General features: G+C 39.2%; 1 protein-coding gene across 2 annotated transcripts in view; it reads right to left on the minus strand.

Annotated features, from left to right (window-relative positions):
* Positions 1-15,648, minus strand: part of MYBPC1 (myosin binding protein C1) — a 42,790-nt gene extending 27,142 nt beyond the window's left edge. For both annotated transcript variants that reach the window (XM_075157631.1, XM_075157637.1), the window contains exons 1-10: positions 15,537-15,648; positions 15,060-15,177; positions 13,755-13,806; positions 12,065-12,121; positions 8,378-8,544; positions 5,981-6,113; positions 4,257-4,381; positions 3,062-3,167; positions 2,588-2,754; positions 876-1,038 (exon numbers count right to left, since the gene is read on the minus strand). In XM_075157631.1, the coding sequence (XP_075013732.1) occupies positions 876-1,038; positions 2,588-2,754; positions 3,062-3,167; positions 4,257-4,381; positions 5,981-6,113; positions 8,378-8,544; positions 12,065-12,121; positions 13,755-13,806; positions 15,060-15,177; positions 15,537-15,602 (1,154 nt within the window). In that variant the 5' untranslated portion in view covers positions 15,603-15,648. The remainder of the gene's footprint in view (positions 1-875; positions 1,039-2,587; positions 2,755-3,061; positions 3,168-4,256; positions 4,382-5,980; positions 6,114-8,377; positions 8,545-12,064; positions 12,122-13,754; positions 13,807-15,059; positions 15,178-15,536) is intronic.
* Between the last annotated feature and the right edge of the window lie 350 nt (positions 15,649-15,998).

The following is a 15,998-nucleotide window of genomic DNA, read 5'->3' on the forward strand; positions in this document are numbered from 1 at the left end:
ATATTTTTTTGTTTGAACACAGAAGTAAGAAAATACAGGAGTGTCATCTCGATACAGGGATTCTGTGCTGCTGCCATTAGATTATAATTTGGTTGTTCAGGAAGAAATCTTTAGGTGATCCCATTGTGAGAGTATTCTGACTTTTTAGACCATCTTTGTGACAGGATCCAATTTACTATTTGTTTACCTCAATAAAGAAATGGGCGAGCAAAGCATATGCTGCTCTTACTACCTAACTGTGTCTTCCAGTACGATGATATTTTTGCTCTCCTATCACCTGCTGTGGCTGAGCTTTGTTCAAGGTAGGACTCTGTTCCCCTGCTCCCCTTTCCCTCACCTCACCCTATGGGCCTACATGGGTTATGGGGAGCTCCTTCACCTTATGTCAATCCAAGGGGTCATTGCACAGCTGGCACTTGTCCCTTACTGCGACTTAGCGAGCATTATGGAATCAGTGCAAACATTTCATAGCTTGTTTAGGAGCATCTTCACAAGTGCAGTTTCCAGCTGTATGAATGGTCTGCTAAGCTGAAGTGAAGAGGATGTGGTTAAAGGTAGGATCTGGTATTGTGGGGTTTTTTTAAACAATTATTTTACCTTACTACTTAATATCCCATACTAACGGCAACAGCCATGTCAAGAAAAATTAATAGCTTGAACTTAGATGGATCAAGGATTTGATTATTGTCCTCCACAGCCAAAAGACACAAGATGAAAGGAGGCAAGGAGACATGGCTTTTATGATGATAAAAATAAATATGTTTGAGGGACAGAGGTTAGGCTTGATTACCAGATAATTTTCAGTGAGGTAACCCACATATTGGCACATCTCTACAGTGTCATTCCATCAAGTCAAGAATACACAACAGGCTTACCTTCCTTTGTGATAAAGCTTTACACGGTCACTAGCTTCGACCAGTTGCCCATTTTTGTACCATTTCCCTTGCACATTCTCAGATATCTCACACTTCAGGTGGATTTCCTGTCCAAGCCTCACAGTCTGGTCTTCTAGTGCAAGTGATATCTTCAGTGGTCTCACTTAGGAAAACAGAAGCAGAGATATTAATATCAAACAATAGCTCATGATTCTGTCATGGAGCTGCTACTAGCCATCACAGTAGTCTTCAAATCAGAAAAATGCCTCCAATAATAAAGTTCTCAAATCCAAATACCAGTAATATGTACATGTAAGCTACATAAGATAACCTCTTTTCAGTGTAGTCTGATGCCTTAGAAAGGGTGATCCAAAATACCCATGCCCTGACTGGGGAAACTCCATGGATATTGCCAGTAGAAGAACTAAGCCCAGGAGCACAATTTGAATGCTCTCCCCTCTCTGGTGTTTAGGTGCTGGAGGTAGGGTGTTTCTATCCCCCAGATTCCAGTAAGAAACTTTCAAGAAGTGAAAGACCTCTGTCCCCAGACCTATGCACTAGAAGGGATTACAACCCACCTTTCCTGTGATCTAATAGCAATCTAACTGCTCTCATAGCTCTCCCAGCTGATCCGAGGTAATTTGGAGACTTACCAAAGTATTTCGTCACAAGTGGGGACTGTAGTTCTCAATCTGTTTTGTCAGGCTGGTAGCAAAGGCTGACTGGCCAGTAAGCATAACCTCATACACTACTTGTTCTCATGTTTGCTAAACTGCCTTAACTCACCCTACGAATAGCCACAGATATTACTAGCTTTTGTAAAACTTGAGTCTGAGAACTGGTGCCCCAGTTCACTTCCACTTTCTGGAAGATTAGATGCTGTAGACCAAAGTCCAGGCTGAACACACAGTACCATGTGTGTGCAGTAAATACCCCTGACTATAACCTGACATAGGAAACAAAGAGTGATGGGAAAGGCAGCGTTTTATAGAAAGCCAGTTGGAAAATCCTCATGAGAGGAAAGATGACGGAGCTCAATAGCCATGGAGGATAATTTCCAACTTGATAATAGAACAGCATGAATTGGTTGTGCTTAAGATGCCAATTTGTACAAAATAGTCAAAAGCAGTATCAATATTACAAACCAGTGTATGATTATGCATAATATATGGTAACTTTAGAGGATAGGCACATACATTTCGCTGAAACCCACAGGCGTTTTAAAGAGATATTGCACAAACAATCCTGAGGGAGCTACATAGTCATGTGTTTGTGAGTTCAGGTCAAGTGACCCTGATGCCTGTTAACAGTATGCCTCGTTATAGAACTTCTTCTTTTTTCCAACATACCTTTTTTTCTGATTTTGGCTAAAAAGCCTTGGTTTGGCTTTCCTGTGAAAACCTGAAAGGATTAAAAAAAGCAGATACTTCCCTTGAAAATTTCACTTTGTTGACCTATTGTATCTTTGGATGGATAGCTGTGTTTTCCACCTTAATGGAGTGACAGAAAGTTTTCAAGCAGGACTAGTTCAGTGCCTGTTACTGCAAACAGTGCCTGAAGGAAAGTCACTGTTCTGGAGATTTGCAGCAAAGAAATTGGTATGGAGGTTAACCCTCCCTTTAAACCTCCAGGAAAAGGCACGCAAATTATTTATTTCTGTAAGCTAGCAAACTGTGACATACGAATTCAAGAGCAAGGTGGATGATACTTACAATCAACCGAAAGCTTAGCTTCTGATTGGCCTCCAGTTGTCATTACTGAGTAAGTTGCATTGTCATTTTTTGCAGCTTCCTCTATGATCAAAGTGTGCTTTTTACCCTCAACCTTGATCCGATATCGAGATTTAGGTTCATTGGTAAGTTCTACACCATTCTTAAACCTAATGGAAAACAAAGAATCATTATTTTTCCAATAGAAGTCCTGTGCAAATAAGACTCCCATAGATGGAAACTTCCAGAGAAGGCTTTGTAAGTCTTAAGGCACAAGAAAAGGTTAAAAAACCTCATCCATGAATGTGTAAGGATATTTTTGCTATTGCTACATTTTTGAATAATGTTTTCTTGAGATTTTCTTAACAATTTTCAGGTTTACTGGTATAGAAAAAAGCTGTCTACATTTTGGCTACAATTAAAATATTCTAGGTTTTATTCTCAAGGAAAACAGTATCTGTTCAAAGTGTGGCTTACCATTTCACATTTGCATCATCCTCAGACACTTCACAGCTCAGTTCCACTCGTTCACCAACATAGGTACTGGTATCCTCCAGGGCTTTGGTCACCAAAATTGGAGGATCTTTGGAAAGAAAAAATTAGAGGTTTACAATCTGAGAGAGAAAACTAAGTGAAAGAGGTTTTCAAAATCATGCTATAGAAGACGATACTGCTTTAAAATTCTAATATCAGTCTCAGTGCAGCTTTTTTTGCCTTAAATCAGAAAAGCAATTGCTAATTAAGATGCTAGTAGGAAATATGCTAAATAAAAAAATAACATTTGTTCAGATTAATACCTGCCTTGCATCCCTTTTTATTGACAGTTTGTCCAGGCAGGTTGACATGAGAAGCTGACATTCCCCTCTTGCCTCCCACAGATCCCTCTCATAAAGCTGCGTTTTCATTAGGTCCTATAGCCCGTTAGGCACAATAAGATGACCCGATGACATAATGTGGTGCCCGTATTGGTTCAACCCATTCCTGCTGTCAAAACTCAAGCTTCTTTAATAGCAGGAGATTGTACAACAGTTATCCTATGACATTTATAGCGGCAATGTGCTCCATTATTTTACATAGCTTTCTGAAATATTTGATGATTTTTTTCTCTCACTGTAGGTTTTGTTTTTCTGTTTGTTTTGTTGTGCATGTGTGAGTAATGCCACGAATATTATCAGTAAGACTATCAACACTGTGGGAGCAAAAAGGGTGAAGAAATGGCCACCCATTCATAGCTTTTGATAGAGTCTTTCCTTAAATCTGTGCAGATGGAATGAAAACTAACTGCTAGAAAGCCTGATCTGAGGGTACTTGAAACAGATCTGTTGGACCAAGAGTATCAGGGTCATCAGGTACCTGAGTGTGGTGTTAGGGAAAGCCAAAACTATGACAAATGAGTCTGCAAAATGTCTTTAAAACTATGAAGGGGACCACAGCCCCACTATGCACAGTATGAAATCAGCCATATCCCCATTTCAGGGTTTTCACTAAATTACTAAATACAGGATGAGGAAAAAAAATGGCCAGGGTTCACCAAAATACAGAGTGATCCTAAGGGCTGCTAATAAAAATACAAAAATATACTGAACCCAATCCTCCCTGTTAGTTTCTGTTGCAGTCAAGGAAGCCACACCAATTTACAGCAGGTGAAACAGGAGCAAGCTGACGTAGTTACCTCTCACAAACAGTTCTGTGGAGCATTTCTCATCACCAGCTGTTACGTAATAGCGAGCATCGTCTGTCATCGTACAGTTATTGATGAATAAAATTCGCTGGTTACCTTTGTGCTCAAAAATGTATCTGTTTGAACAGGAATGCAGCAAAGATACATTAACAAAACTGCTGGACCCCTTTTGTTTTATGTAGAAAGTGCTTTAGGGATTATTAGAGGTGAAAATCGTGGTTTTTACATAGAACTGGAAAAATTGTCCTGGGAAGCAATTTCCAAGATTCAACAGAACTGTCATAGACTTTTTAGCAAAAAGAGCTACAGTGTAGAGTGACAACGAGCATCTTCTGGCTTGTTCCAAAATCCCAGGCTTGGGTGGTATGAAAAAATAAAAAAATTAGCAGGCTCTGAAGGATGGCAAATAAAATGGAGTCTGAAACTCTAGATGAGTAAAGATTAAAATAACCAGTAACAGGACACCATCCTCATTCCAACACTCTTAACATTTTTGTGAAGTATAATAATAGCCGAAGTTAAGAAGTTAATATTATTGGTAGGCCAGATGGCACAAGAGATCAGTAATGGGATATGGGGTTTTGGTAATGGGATATGGAGCCTTTCACCTTTATGTCACCAGTTTAGATCTTCTCCAGGTTTGTAATGACCAAAGCTCATTAGCATCTGACAGCTGCTTCAGCAGCCTGGAAGAAATGCACTGGACCATTCAATCCAGGTCCTTCGACTGGAGAGGTATCCATATAGCTGCCTGCGAAACAGTTCTGAACTGCTCATGGCAGATATAGGGACTAAAGAAAAGGTACCCTCTTTATTATGCACTTTTTGTCAATGAATATTAATCGAAATCCTTCATTGACTTTTGCAGCAACAGAATGAAGGAAATCTGCCCCTTCTCTGTAAGAGGGTTTTTGCCAATTACTGTTTTTTTTCACAGGGCCAGAGGAGAAAGTTGCTAGGATTTTGTGCTGCTGAGCAATATTTGTGGAACATTACATTGTTCTGCATTACTGGTTGCACATCGTCATTCCTAGCTGTGTCTGACTGTGGAATGGGATTTTCTGCACGCTGGTTGTGCCCACAGGGACTGGGCTCAACTTCGAGCCATTGCTCTACCTGTACTCAAATGTCTGCACCTGGAAAGCCACTTCTTCTAGATAAAGCCAGAGAGTAAACCAATATGCAGGTGATACAGATGATGAAGAAGCTTGGTACACTAGACCTGTGGCACATGATTGAAGTCACTTTGAGCTAGTGCAGGTTACTGACTTCTACTACTACTACTTAACTGGGTAGTGGAAGGTGAGACAAACCTTGCTCCCCTCTCCTCAGGTGGCTTGTGAGCCAGGTGGGTAAGTATGTGATGTTACAACTACTGTAGAAAGATTCTGACCTCCTTCAGACAAAGTACAGAGGACAAGAGATTTATTTACTGACAGTACTTCCCGATTTTTTAAAAACTGGCTCCGTATTTTGTTGAGGATCTTTAATTCTTTTCTCTTGAGGCAGAGGAGCCAATCTGCATTAAGATTTAACATACAGTGGACTTTTCTGGGTCATGAGCAGTATAGCATCATTTGCATACTTTTCACGTATAATAAAATACAGAAATAAAATTGGTGCAACCTGAGCAAAGAGATAGATCTATGCAACACACTTGTCAAGGAAGTACGTGTGTACCCATTTTATTGCTTACATACAATAAAACCACTTACTTTGCACTTGGTCGTATTTCTTGGCCATTTTTATACCACTTGAGTTCCACTGTTGGATCTGCTAGCTCCACCATGAACCTTACTTTACCTCCTTTGTCCACCTGATATGCAGGATCAAGACCTTTGGCAAAAGCTGTTGTGGAAGCCAAGTGTTATTTTAAAAGAAGATCAGAAAACAAGTAAGAATATGAATGCTGAAATTACATTGCATAAATCTCATGAAAACTGTCAGAAAACATGCACACTATGTTATGCATCACTCTCTACTCTTAGGCTAGTCCACATGAATCAGTTTATTTTCTAGAAACATTAGAGTAAGTGCAAAGCTATGTGGATCTGATTATCCTGACGAAGTTCAAGCTAGTATCTCTTCATGACTTTGCAGTGTGACTGTATTCTGAATAGGATTGGGTAGACGTAGCTTTGACAGCTTGCTGAGAAGTGCTATGTCAGAATAAAATGGTATACAGCTGGTGCCATGGAATCATTTACAATGAATCTGTTACAAAGGACTTCTCTATTAGCACCGCCACTCAAGTTAACAGGGAATTTTAAGCTAAAATTCCTATTGAGCTTCTCACTATCAGAATAAACTCATTGGTTGGTCTAAAAGCCAAATTAGATTTCTTGATTCTTTCAGTAGGTTGCAAGGTGTACATTGCAGTTCCACTTGTGATAAATGTTACATCTGCAAAACATTTGCAAAAATATTTGAAACCAGGCAAAAGTTGTCAGTCTGTGAATCCTAATGGGGCTTTTCAAAAAGGTTTTTGAGATGTGCAAATATAGGCCAAGTTGTTCTGGGCAAGGTAAGGCCAGGTGCAACTCAAACATTTTAAAACACTTTAACATCAACATTTAGATATTGCCAGCCACAAAAGTTAGACCCAGGGGAGCAGATATCTGTCTCAAAAATAAATAAATAAAGAGTGCCTCAAACAAATTGCCCACAGCTAAGTAATCAATTTCTGCTAAGGTTTATATCATGCATATGCCTGATTGCAGACTGAATATCTTGACTCACCAGGAGTAGAGTTATTAAATCTGAAAAGGATTTTTTATGTATCTTGTTGCAGTGTAAAGGTTTCCGATTTATAATAAAGGTGGTGTGAGTGGAAGAACACCCTACTCTCGTCCTATCACTACTATAGACATTTTCCCCAACCCCTAGAGCACCTCCTGTAGGGAAAACCCCGTCCACTGAAAAATCCTGATATGGCTGGCAGCTCCATTCTACTCAACAGGGTTGAGGGACCAGACAGACCGGTCCCAGGTGCTGAGAGATGCCCCTTTCCCAGTAAAACATTCAGGCACTTCTACGTGATGCCCCTGAGTAGGGAGCAGCACTTCCTACCAGCCACGCAATTCCTGCCCCAACTTCCAGCCCTATTCCAGACTCCTGGGGGAAGGTGAGGAGTTTCCCTGGGCTTCAACCCTTTAGAGAGCTCCACTGGGTACAGAAATTGCCCCAGTGGCTCAGCCAAAGCCCATTGACTCCATTTCTCCCTCCCTCAACTGTGGCCAGAATCAGATATACCAGCAAATGAAAAATATAAATAAAAATTAATGTGTAGTAACATAACACAGGTTATGGTGTGAAGTAATGGATGAGGAGAGAGGGTACATTAGGCAGCTGGATTACAGCTGGATTTGTGGAGGATTTCACCTACACAAAAGGGACTCCCCCAGGAAACCAGTGGAACAGCAGATGTATAGATTTGCATGCTCTCCAGGAACATGCAAATGCCACAACAGTATAATGAATAGTGTGTTGTATTTATATGTGTGTGTGTGTGTGTGTGTGTGTGTGTGTATACGTATTATGCAACATATACATGTATTTTATATACACATATATATACACACACACGTATGAACACATATCTATATTTATGTTTGTATTACACCACTCATACTATTCAGTAGGGTAGATGGGAAAAGACAGCCCTGAATGTCCTCACCCAATGCAGGGTGGAGGGTTTTTAGTACAGCTGGGATTTCAGAGGAATGTCAGATTGAGTGCAAAATGAAATTATGAAGAGCAAACGATGTGTTTGGAGTGACTGTTTTGGAGCAGAAGATATTAATGATAACACAAGGTCTAATTTCCATACTGTTTGATCAGGTAACACCTTTCCAGACAGCTGGGGGACTTTGTTCCAGTTGGAACTACTGTTTGGCCAAGAGGGAGGGACGCTTTTGGTAAGCACTGAATGGGATAGGGTGTTTACACTAACCACAGTGGACCAAAGCCGCCTTCTGATTAACTCCTTGCAGTAATAAGGCTTGAGTTGTAGTGTGCAAGTCCCCTTGCGTGGAAATTAAGCAAGGTTGGGTTTGTAAGCTGGACGCTGTTGTTTGACTACTGAACATAAGAATATTCTGCCTTATCCATACCTGCACTCTTCTTCACTTCCCTGCGCATGCGCTTCAGACGCTTTAACATGCCTCTCAGGTCAGTGATACCATACTGAAAAGCAATCTTCTCATATTCACTGGGATTCGCATTCTTCAGGAGCTCCCACACATCTATCTCAGGTTCTTCCTCTTGCTGTTTAACCTCCCTAACAGTAGCAAAATAAAATTATGGGAGAGGAGTTAGCGAAGCTTTATCACACCAGAAAAAAAGGGGAAGCTGAATCTATGGTAAGGTTAGAAGGCCGCCATTGTATTTTTTTATTTCACTCGGTATAAGTGGAATAGCTCAGAATGACAATTCACATGTTACATTACACTTCTTCAAGGCAGAATTTGGATATAAGTTTTAATTTGGCCTTTTCTCATGTAATCAGTTATGAGAGTTTTTATATTGTTTCATTATTTAAAAAAAACAATACAGTTTGAAAATGTAGTACTATGATAGCATATGGGCTAATCCCACTTAAGTCAGTTTTATCTGTGGTAACTTGAGCGGAATCAGTTACAATTTATGATGGCACCACTGAGATCTGAGTCTAATCCATACATTTCGTAATTATATAAAAATGCTTTCAAACCCTGAGTCCCTGTAACTGCTACCAGGGGTGACTAATGAAAGGACATCGAAATCCAAGGGAATCCGGGTCCGTTTATAGTTACACCAGTGCTTCTCAGAGTTACTTAAAATTGGCATATGGATAGGAACTGGACATTTCCACACCAGCTTGGACTTGCAAGATGAGTCTGTTGGCTTCCATGTTTATCTCAGTCTTAAGAGCAGGAAATGTTTTCAGAGGCCTGTGTGAATAGCATCACTTTTATACAGAATTTTCAATATCATATTTACTATCTGCAACTCCAGGCTAAGACAACCAATAAAGAGAAGTATAATTATTTTCACAATGGCAGCCATTACATGCGAGAACAATGGAAGCATCCTAAACAAAATTATAATTTTTGAGATTGACAGCTTAGCTCAAAAAAGTGAACTGCTAGAACAATCCGGGAATTGGAGCAGAAATCTAGACATTTTTTCCTGTAAAGTCATTAGGATCAGACCAGGATCATTCTGATTTGATCTAGTTGGTCTAATGAAATCAGTACTTTTGAGAACAGAGTGAGAAAATAAACATTTGAGAAATAAAAAAAGACTGAGCTTTGGAGTGAGACACTGTTAGAGCTGAGCTCTATCAAGTCTGACAGAGAACTTTCTTTAACATATACAGAAACAGCACTGGGGGTCCCTGAGAATCTCTGCACTGAGGAACTGTGGAAAACCGTTTTGCTGCTTAATCCATAAGGTTTATTAATTTTCATAATATGCCAGTGTTATTTTAAAAAGGAAAAAAGCTTCTCACTGAGGAGTCTTTGAAATACTTACATTGTTATCTTAGAATTATTGTTAGACAATCTCAGGTGTGTAATTCTATGTTTCTTTCCTTTTACTTCTATCTGTGCTCATGCTTTCTGGAGGGTGACTATGTACAGCAAACTCTGGCGTTTCAGTGAGATTCCTTCTGCATGGCGGCAAGTCGAGATCAGCTTGCAAACATATGTAAAAGCTGACACACCCCATGGGGTGGCATTCTCCTCTCCTAGGGCTGGCCGCTTGCCATGCGATGCCTCTCCATGCTAAGGAGAGGTACACTCCATGGGAATCGAGATAATGGACCCCTTTAAATCAGGCAGTAGTTGAGAATGAGGATCAGTTAGAGTATCCTGATTTTCAACCAGCTTGAAATAATTAATTCCAGACTCTTTTTCCTCTTGCATAACTGGAGAACAAATTATGACACTTAGAGCAAACCAGATTTATTCTGAGACCACAATAGTTTCTGCTGTGGGTAGTGGGCAAACAAAGCTTGGCATTTCCTAAGCAGATTGACCTCTCTACAAAATTGCTTTCAGATCTTTTCCCCAAAAATGTGCATTTTTGTTGAAAGATGTACTTTTAAAAAAAAAAGGACCTAAATGTTTGAGTGTTTTTAAGATCTTGTGCCTTTTGGAATTTCGTGCCATTACTGATCCATTGCATTGTGGAGTAAGTCACAGAGTGGCTTACTGAGATAAGAACTGGTTTGTCTTCCCGCAAGACTAGCACGAAATTAGAAAGTAGGCAGTATATAGATTCTATGCATTTAGGTTTTTTTTTAAAAACATGTTTCAAGTAGTATGCACCACAGGTGAAAAGTTCTAGCTCTTTCCTTGGTAATATAACCATACAAAAGAGAAGGAATGCACCTGCACCATTGCCTCTTGAAAGAATTGAAATGAAAACGTATTTGTCTTCATAAAAATGGATATTAATATCCACACTGGAGCTTAATTAGCAATCTTATTCAATTAAGCTCAGAAGTATGAGGTTGCATTTCAGTGCCTGAAGCAAGGAAGTGATGAACCGATTTGACCAATATCAAATAATGGTGTTTAAAAACTAAAAGTTTGCTTTGCCCATTAGCCACACGATAGGCATACTATGTTTATACGGCTATACAGTATTTATCTTACAAAACATGCGAGTTACTTGTTAGTGAAGTAATAATGACTCTTAAATCACATTTCGCTTTCCACAAAAACACCAAGACCTCTTACATGCAACTCTCATGTTGCTAATAAAACACCCCACAGGCAGTCATGAGAACTGTCATGGTAAGTTGTATTAGTATGATAAAAAGTCAAACTGAAGATCCTAATTAGGGATGAGAAGATTAAAAAACCAAAGACCTGGTGGATTTGAATTGGTTCGGGTAATTCTTTCACTGCTTACTTTTACCTTCAGCCTTTCCTGTTTGCTTTAGTTGCTTAAATACTACCCTCACCATCATAGCCCATGAGCCCATTGTGAACTTTTAATGTAATTAATATTGCATATTGGGTTTTCCTCTTTCAGAGTAAGTGGTAAAAGGGATAAAGGATTTAATTCCTTTTCCAATTCTCTATGGTCAGTTGCCTTTGATTTCCATGGCATATAAAATTTCTGTGATAAATTTAAAAAAAAAGACGAAATTAACTATCTTGTCTTAACCTGTTTAAAGACTAAACTGTTTAAGGTCTGAAATAGCTAAAGGCATAACTATTATAACACCGGATTTTCAAGGCAAACCAGAGAAACGCTTGCCCAAGTTTTTCTCCATCACAGCATTTAAGTTGAATAATACACCATTGAACATTCGTGTGCACACATTGAAACAGAAAGCTACAAAGAATTAATACCAATGTCTATGGTTTGAAGGCACGATATATGATTTTTCATATCAGGATGCTTATAAAATCAAATTAAGAGGTAAATTTAACCCTTGCAGTTTTTTACTCTTGCACCAGACTCAGTTTTCTGAACTGCTCATCCCTGAGTAAGAAATTCCCCCCCTCTACCTTCCATGCAAACACAAAAGAAATAGCAAGTAAACTACATGTTATTGGCCTCTTTAGGTTGTGGCTCACTTTTTTCCCAGTGCACTCAAATCTGAGGTTTCTTTTCTGCACACTTAAAGGTACAATTAACTGAATATTTGCATATTATATTATGAGAATGATAGTTAGAAACATTGAAAAAAATGAAAGGTCAGAAAATTCTTAAGAAGCTATTAATGCTACACCTGACTCTTTCTGTGTGCGAACCTAGTGGTTTGCAATCCACACCTGCTCACTGCATCACTTGGTTCTCACCTACGTTTCAGGAGACCACTAAAGTCAAGTTCTCCTGCATCGTCTTGTCCATCACCGCTGTTATTAATAGAAAAAGATCAAATCTTTGTTTAATACAGGAAGACTTGGACAACACACATTGCAAACGCTCTACATGTCTCATATACTCAACACTGTCCAGACACACAAATAATGGTATAAAATCAACACAAACTTGTATTCTTTTTCACACGGATCATGTTTCCTTAGCCACTTGTGAAAAATAACACAAAGGTTTGTATTGCTTGTTATTATACTTTGATGACAAATTTTTGTAACTGCATACATAAATTTGCCAAGATTTGTGTTAGATTTCAGTAACACAAATAACTCTGAGCTAGTCAACACGAGCTTTGTTTTTCGTTTCCATAGTGTATGTGTATAAAAACAAAGGGCTTGTGCTGATCTTTTGCTATGAATGTAAAACAAAGATTTGCATTGCTGAGTGGTGCTTTTAACAATGCATAGCTGTGTCAAATACTGATTACAAAGCATTAAACTTAAGATTTAACCTTTCTCTAAATGAAGGGAGACATCAGTTTAAAAAAGAAGAAACAGTACATTGTACATTTTCACAGACAGAATCACAGTCCTGTGAAGGTGCATTTCTTTCTAGAATGTGACTTCAAGCAGTAATACCTTATTATAAAGCACATACAGACAAAGGAAATGCCCTTAATATTTGTAAAAAGTAAGGGCAAAATCTTGCACGTTAAGTCAAATGATGCCAATATTTCATTCCAGATTTTGCATGCAAGATATTACTTAGAAAATCAGAAAATACTCAGGTATCCTCATCTGCTTGGACAGAATAGTTATTGCAGGTTTTTTTAAAATGTGCTCAAGAAAGGAGTGCACCTTGAATGTAATATCTTTTGCATTTACTCTTTAAATCAAATCCCTTTAAACAAAAGCAGTTACTTCTGAATCACAGCTTTGCTTGTATATGTAAATTAACAAACTGCATTCATTTTCTGTTTGTAGAACATTTTCATGCTGAATACTTCTGTACTTCTAAGACAATTTTCTCCATAAAATGTAAAGATGACATCTATACTGGTTTGAATTACTATTTTATCACAATCTATACTGGTTTGAATTGCTATTTTATCACAAAGGTAACTAACAAAGGAAAAGACTTCAGACACAATGCTTTAGCTTATGGCCTCTGCAATATATTATTTGTAGTTTTTCTGTAATGATGGCCTTATGACACACTTTTTTACTGTAAGATAACATAAAGCCAGATCCTATCTTCTTGAAATCAGTGTGAATTTTCTCTCTGCTTTTAATCAGGATTGGGACCAGGAACTTTCGTATTGTGGCTGACAATTTTCAGGAAACACATGGTAGAATATTTTAGTGAATTAAAATACGACTTTAAAAACCTCTAAAGAAACAGATATTTAACTGCCTTAAATATTCCATCTTCCCTTAAAGCAATGACGCTGTAGTTTCATAGTAGAGTATTTAATATCATATGTACTATGTGTTGTAACTATTTCATTCTACCCACTACCAACTATCCTAAACCCCCCTTCTTTAATCTATATTTACAAAAACATTTTTTAAAAATACTTGATACAATTGTCTGCCAAGATTGTTGCAAGTTCTGTGCATGCTACCAGCATCCATTACTGAGGAGCTTCATAGGATCACTGTTTGAAGTTACCTTCTTTTGAAAGCAGATCTGATGTCAATGGATGGAGCAGCTTGGGAAGATTCTATGAAATAACAGTAATACATGAATTAAAACATAATTTGAAATTAATATAATTTATGTAATTGATGTAATTTGGCATCTGAAATTTGTTCAGCTTCCTGCTACGTGATCACAGTTTGTGCTGCTCCTTTGGTGTTAAGTTCTGATAAATGCAGAGCTGCTCAGTGCTAAGCTAAGTTTACTTAATTGCAGTTCTGCATAGGAGATCTCTCTCTGTGATGTTTCTCGCTGATCCCCTTCCTGCCTATACACGGGCTCTGGCCTTTTTGTCTTCCCATTCCCGATGCTTTCTCTCCTGCTTGCATCTTGCACTTTCTCAGTACGCTCAGCATCAGAGGAAAGAGACAGTCTTCCCTACCACTACAGACTCATGTTGATTCTCGGTGCAAGGATGAATCCCCCTTGTGTGAATTACTCATTTGTGCCAGCCTGAATCCGATTAAATGGTTCTGATCCACAGCCAGTGAATGGCTGCAGCCAGGCTGGCCCCTGCCTCGCTGGCCTCTGAGTTCACACACCTACCTATGCCCCTCGGGCTGTCAGTCAGCCATCAAATGTCCCCTTAACTGTGACCAGTTTCCCCTGACTGGCGAACGAACAGTCCGGTCTAGGCACGTGCTTTATGAGGGTGAACAACTATTTTGTCCACTGGCTGCTGGCCCTGGCATTTTGGCAGACATCCATCTTTCTCAGTCCGACCGTGCAGGGATGCGTGCGCTGCTCTCGAAGGAAAAGATAAGCCTGTGGGTTAACGTTTGCCAGAGTAAGGCCTTTTATACCACAGAAGTAGACAAAGGTACAACTCTCCAGTGCTTTCCACATTGTGCTGTTCTTTATTTTGATGAAGAGTAGAAGAAATAGCTTTCTGGAGCGTGATCATACCGTGCCTGAACAGGGCGCAAAGCACTGGCGAGCCATGACCACTCCACGTCCCTCTGCTCAGATGCTGCCAGATGAAGCCTCGCTCTCTGAATAGCCCCAAGCCTAGCTCTCTGTCTGGCACGCCAGAGCCTGATTTGAATCTGGTTTTATCTGCCAGCTTTTCTATTTTTTGGGTAAATGTCTCACATGCTATCTATCCCAATGTTCATTTAAACAATAAATTACAGATACTTAGAATTCTCTGAGCTCTATGCTAAAAACGTTCACTTTAAGCATTACTTCATTTAAAGTTGCTGAACAAAATTCGGTGGCATTTCAGGTTAAAAAAAAAGAAATCTTTATAAAGCTTTCCAGACACAAGTGGAATCTTACCAGTGACTTCAAGGTCAAAAGAGCAACTATCAAACTTGTCCTTATAAGATACTTCACAGCGATAGTTCCCTGCGTAGTTTTCCTTAGCTTGAATGATATGCATCTCAAATGTGTGAATCTAAAAACCAAACATAATTGTTCATTAATGTGGGGGATACATTTGCACAAAGGAGAAGTTAAAAGATTAGTCTTTCAGACCTAAACCAGGAGTAAGGAATAACTCGAATAAAGGGCTCTGGAAAGAATCTGGAACCCAGAAATGTCAATGGAAAACTTTTATTTCCCCACCACTACTTGTCCTGCATTGGGAGAGCAGAAAAGTCTGCCTCTGTGCAGGGTCAGAGATCATTACTGAAATCTGCACGGGGAAGCCAGGGCTAGAATCCACTGCTCTTGAATTTCTACCTGTTGTCTTAAGCTGATCTTTAAGCTGTCTTTGGAGCTTTGCCCCTGTAAGAAGGAAAAGCAAAGACGAACCTTAGTGTGACGCTCAAAAGACTCTTTCAGCTGCAGGTGCTTCCCTGCTTTACTGGCCAGGTCCATCCATTTTCCTTTAAACCACTTAACATTTGGCTTTCGGAGAAGATCTTTGGCTTCTACTTTGGCTATAAATGTAATATTCCCACCTTTTAAAAAGAGAAAATAATGCAATCGTTCAGGAACCTGTGGTTTGTCAGTCATGTCTGTACAAGTTTCTTTTACTACTGCTCCTTCTAATCTCCAGGTGCTAGCTCTACCACGACAGTAAGACTCAGATGGAGTCACAGAGGCTATGACAGTACTGTAGCGTTACAGAGACTAATGATTTTGGGTCTGGAAGCCTTCTGCCCATGTCAATGTGGAGCTTGAGACATGGAGAAGCAGGATAAATTAGTTGAGGCAAAACTGTTGCCATGGGCGAATTGTTCCCAATATTTGAATTTCCTTGCTTAAAACAAG

This window comes from Calonectris borealis, chromosome 1 (genome assembly GCF_964195595.1).
Source record: "Calonectris borealis chromosome 1, bCalBor7.hap1.2, whole genome shotgun sequence".
NCBI classification, from domain to species: domain Eukaryota; kingdom Metazoa; phylum Chordata; class Aves; order Procellariiformes; family Procellariidae; genus Calonectris; species Calonectris borealis.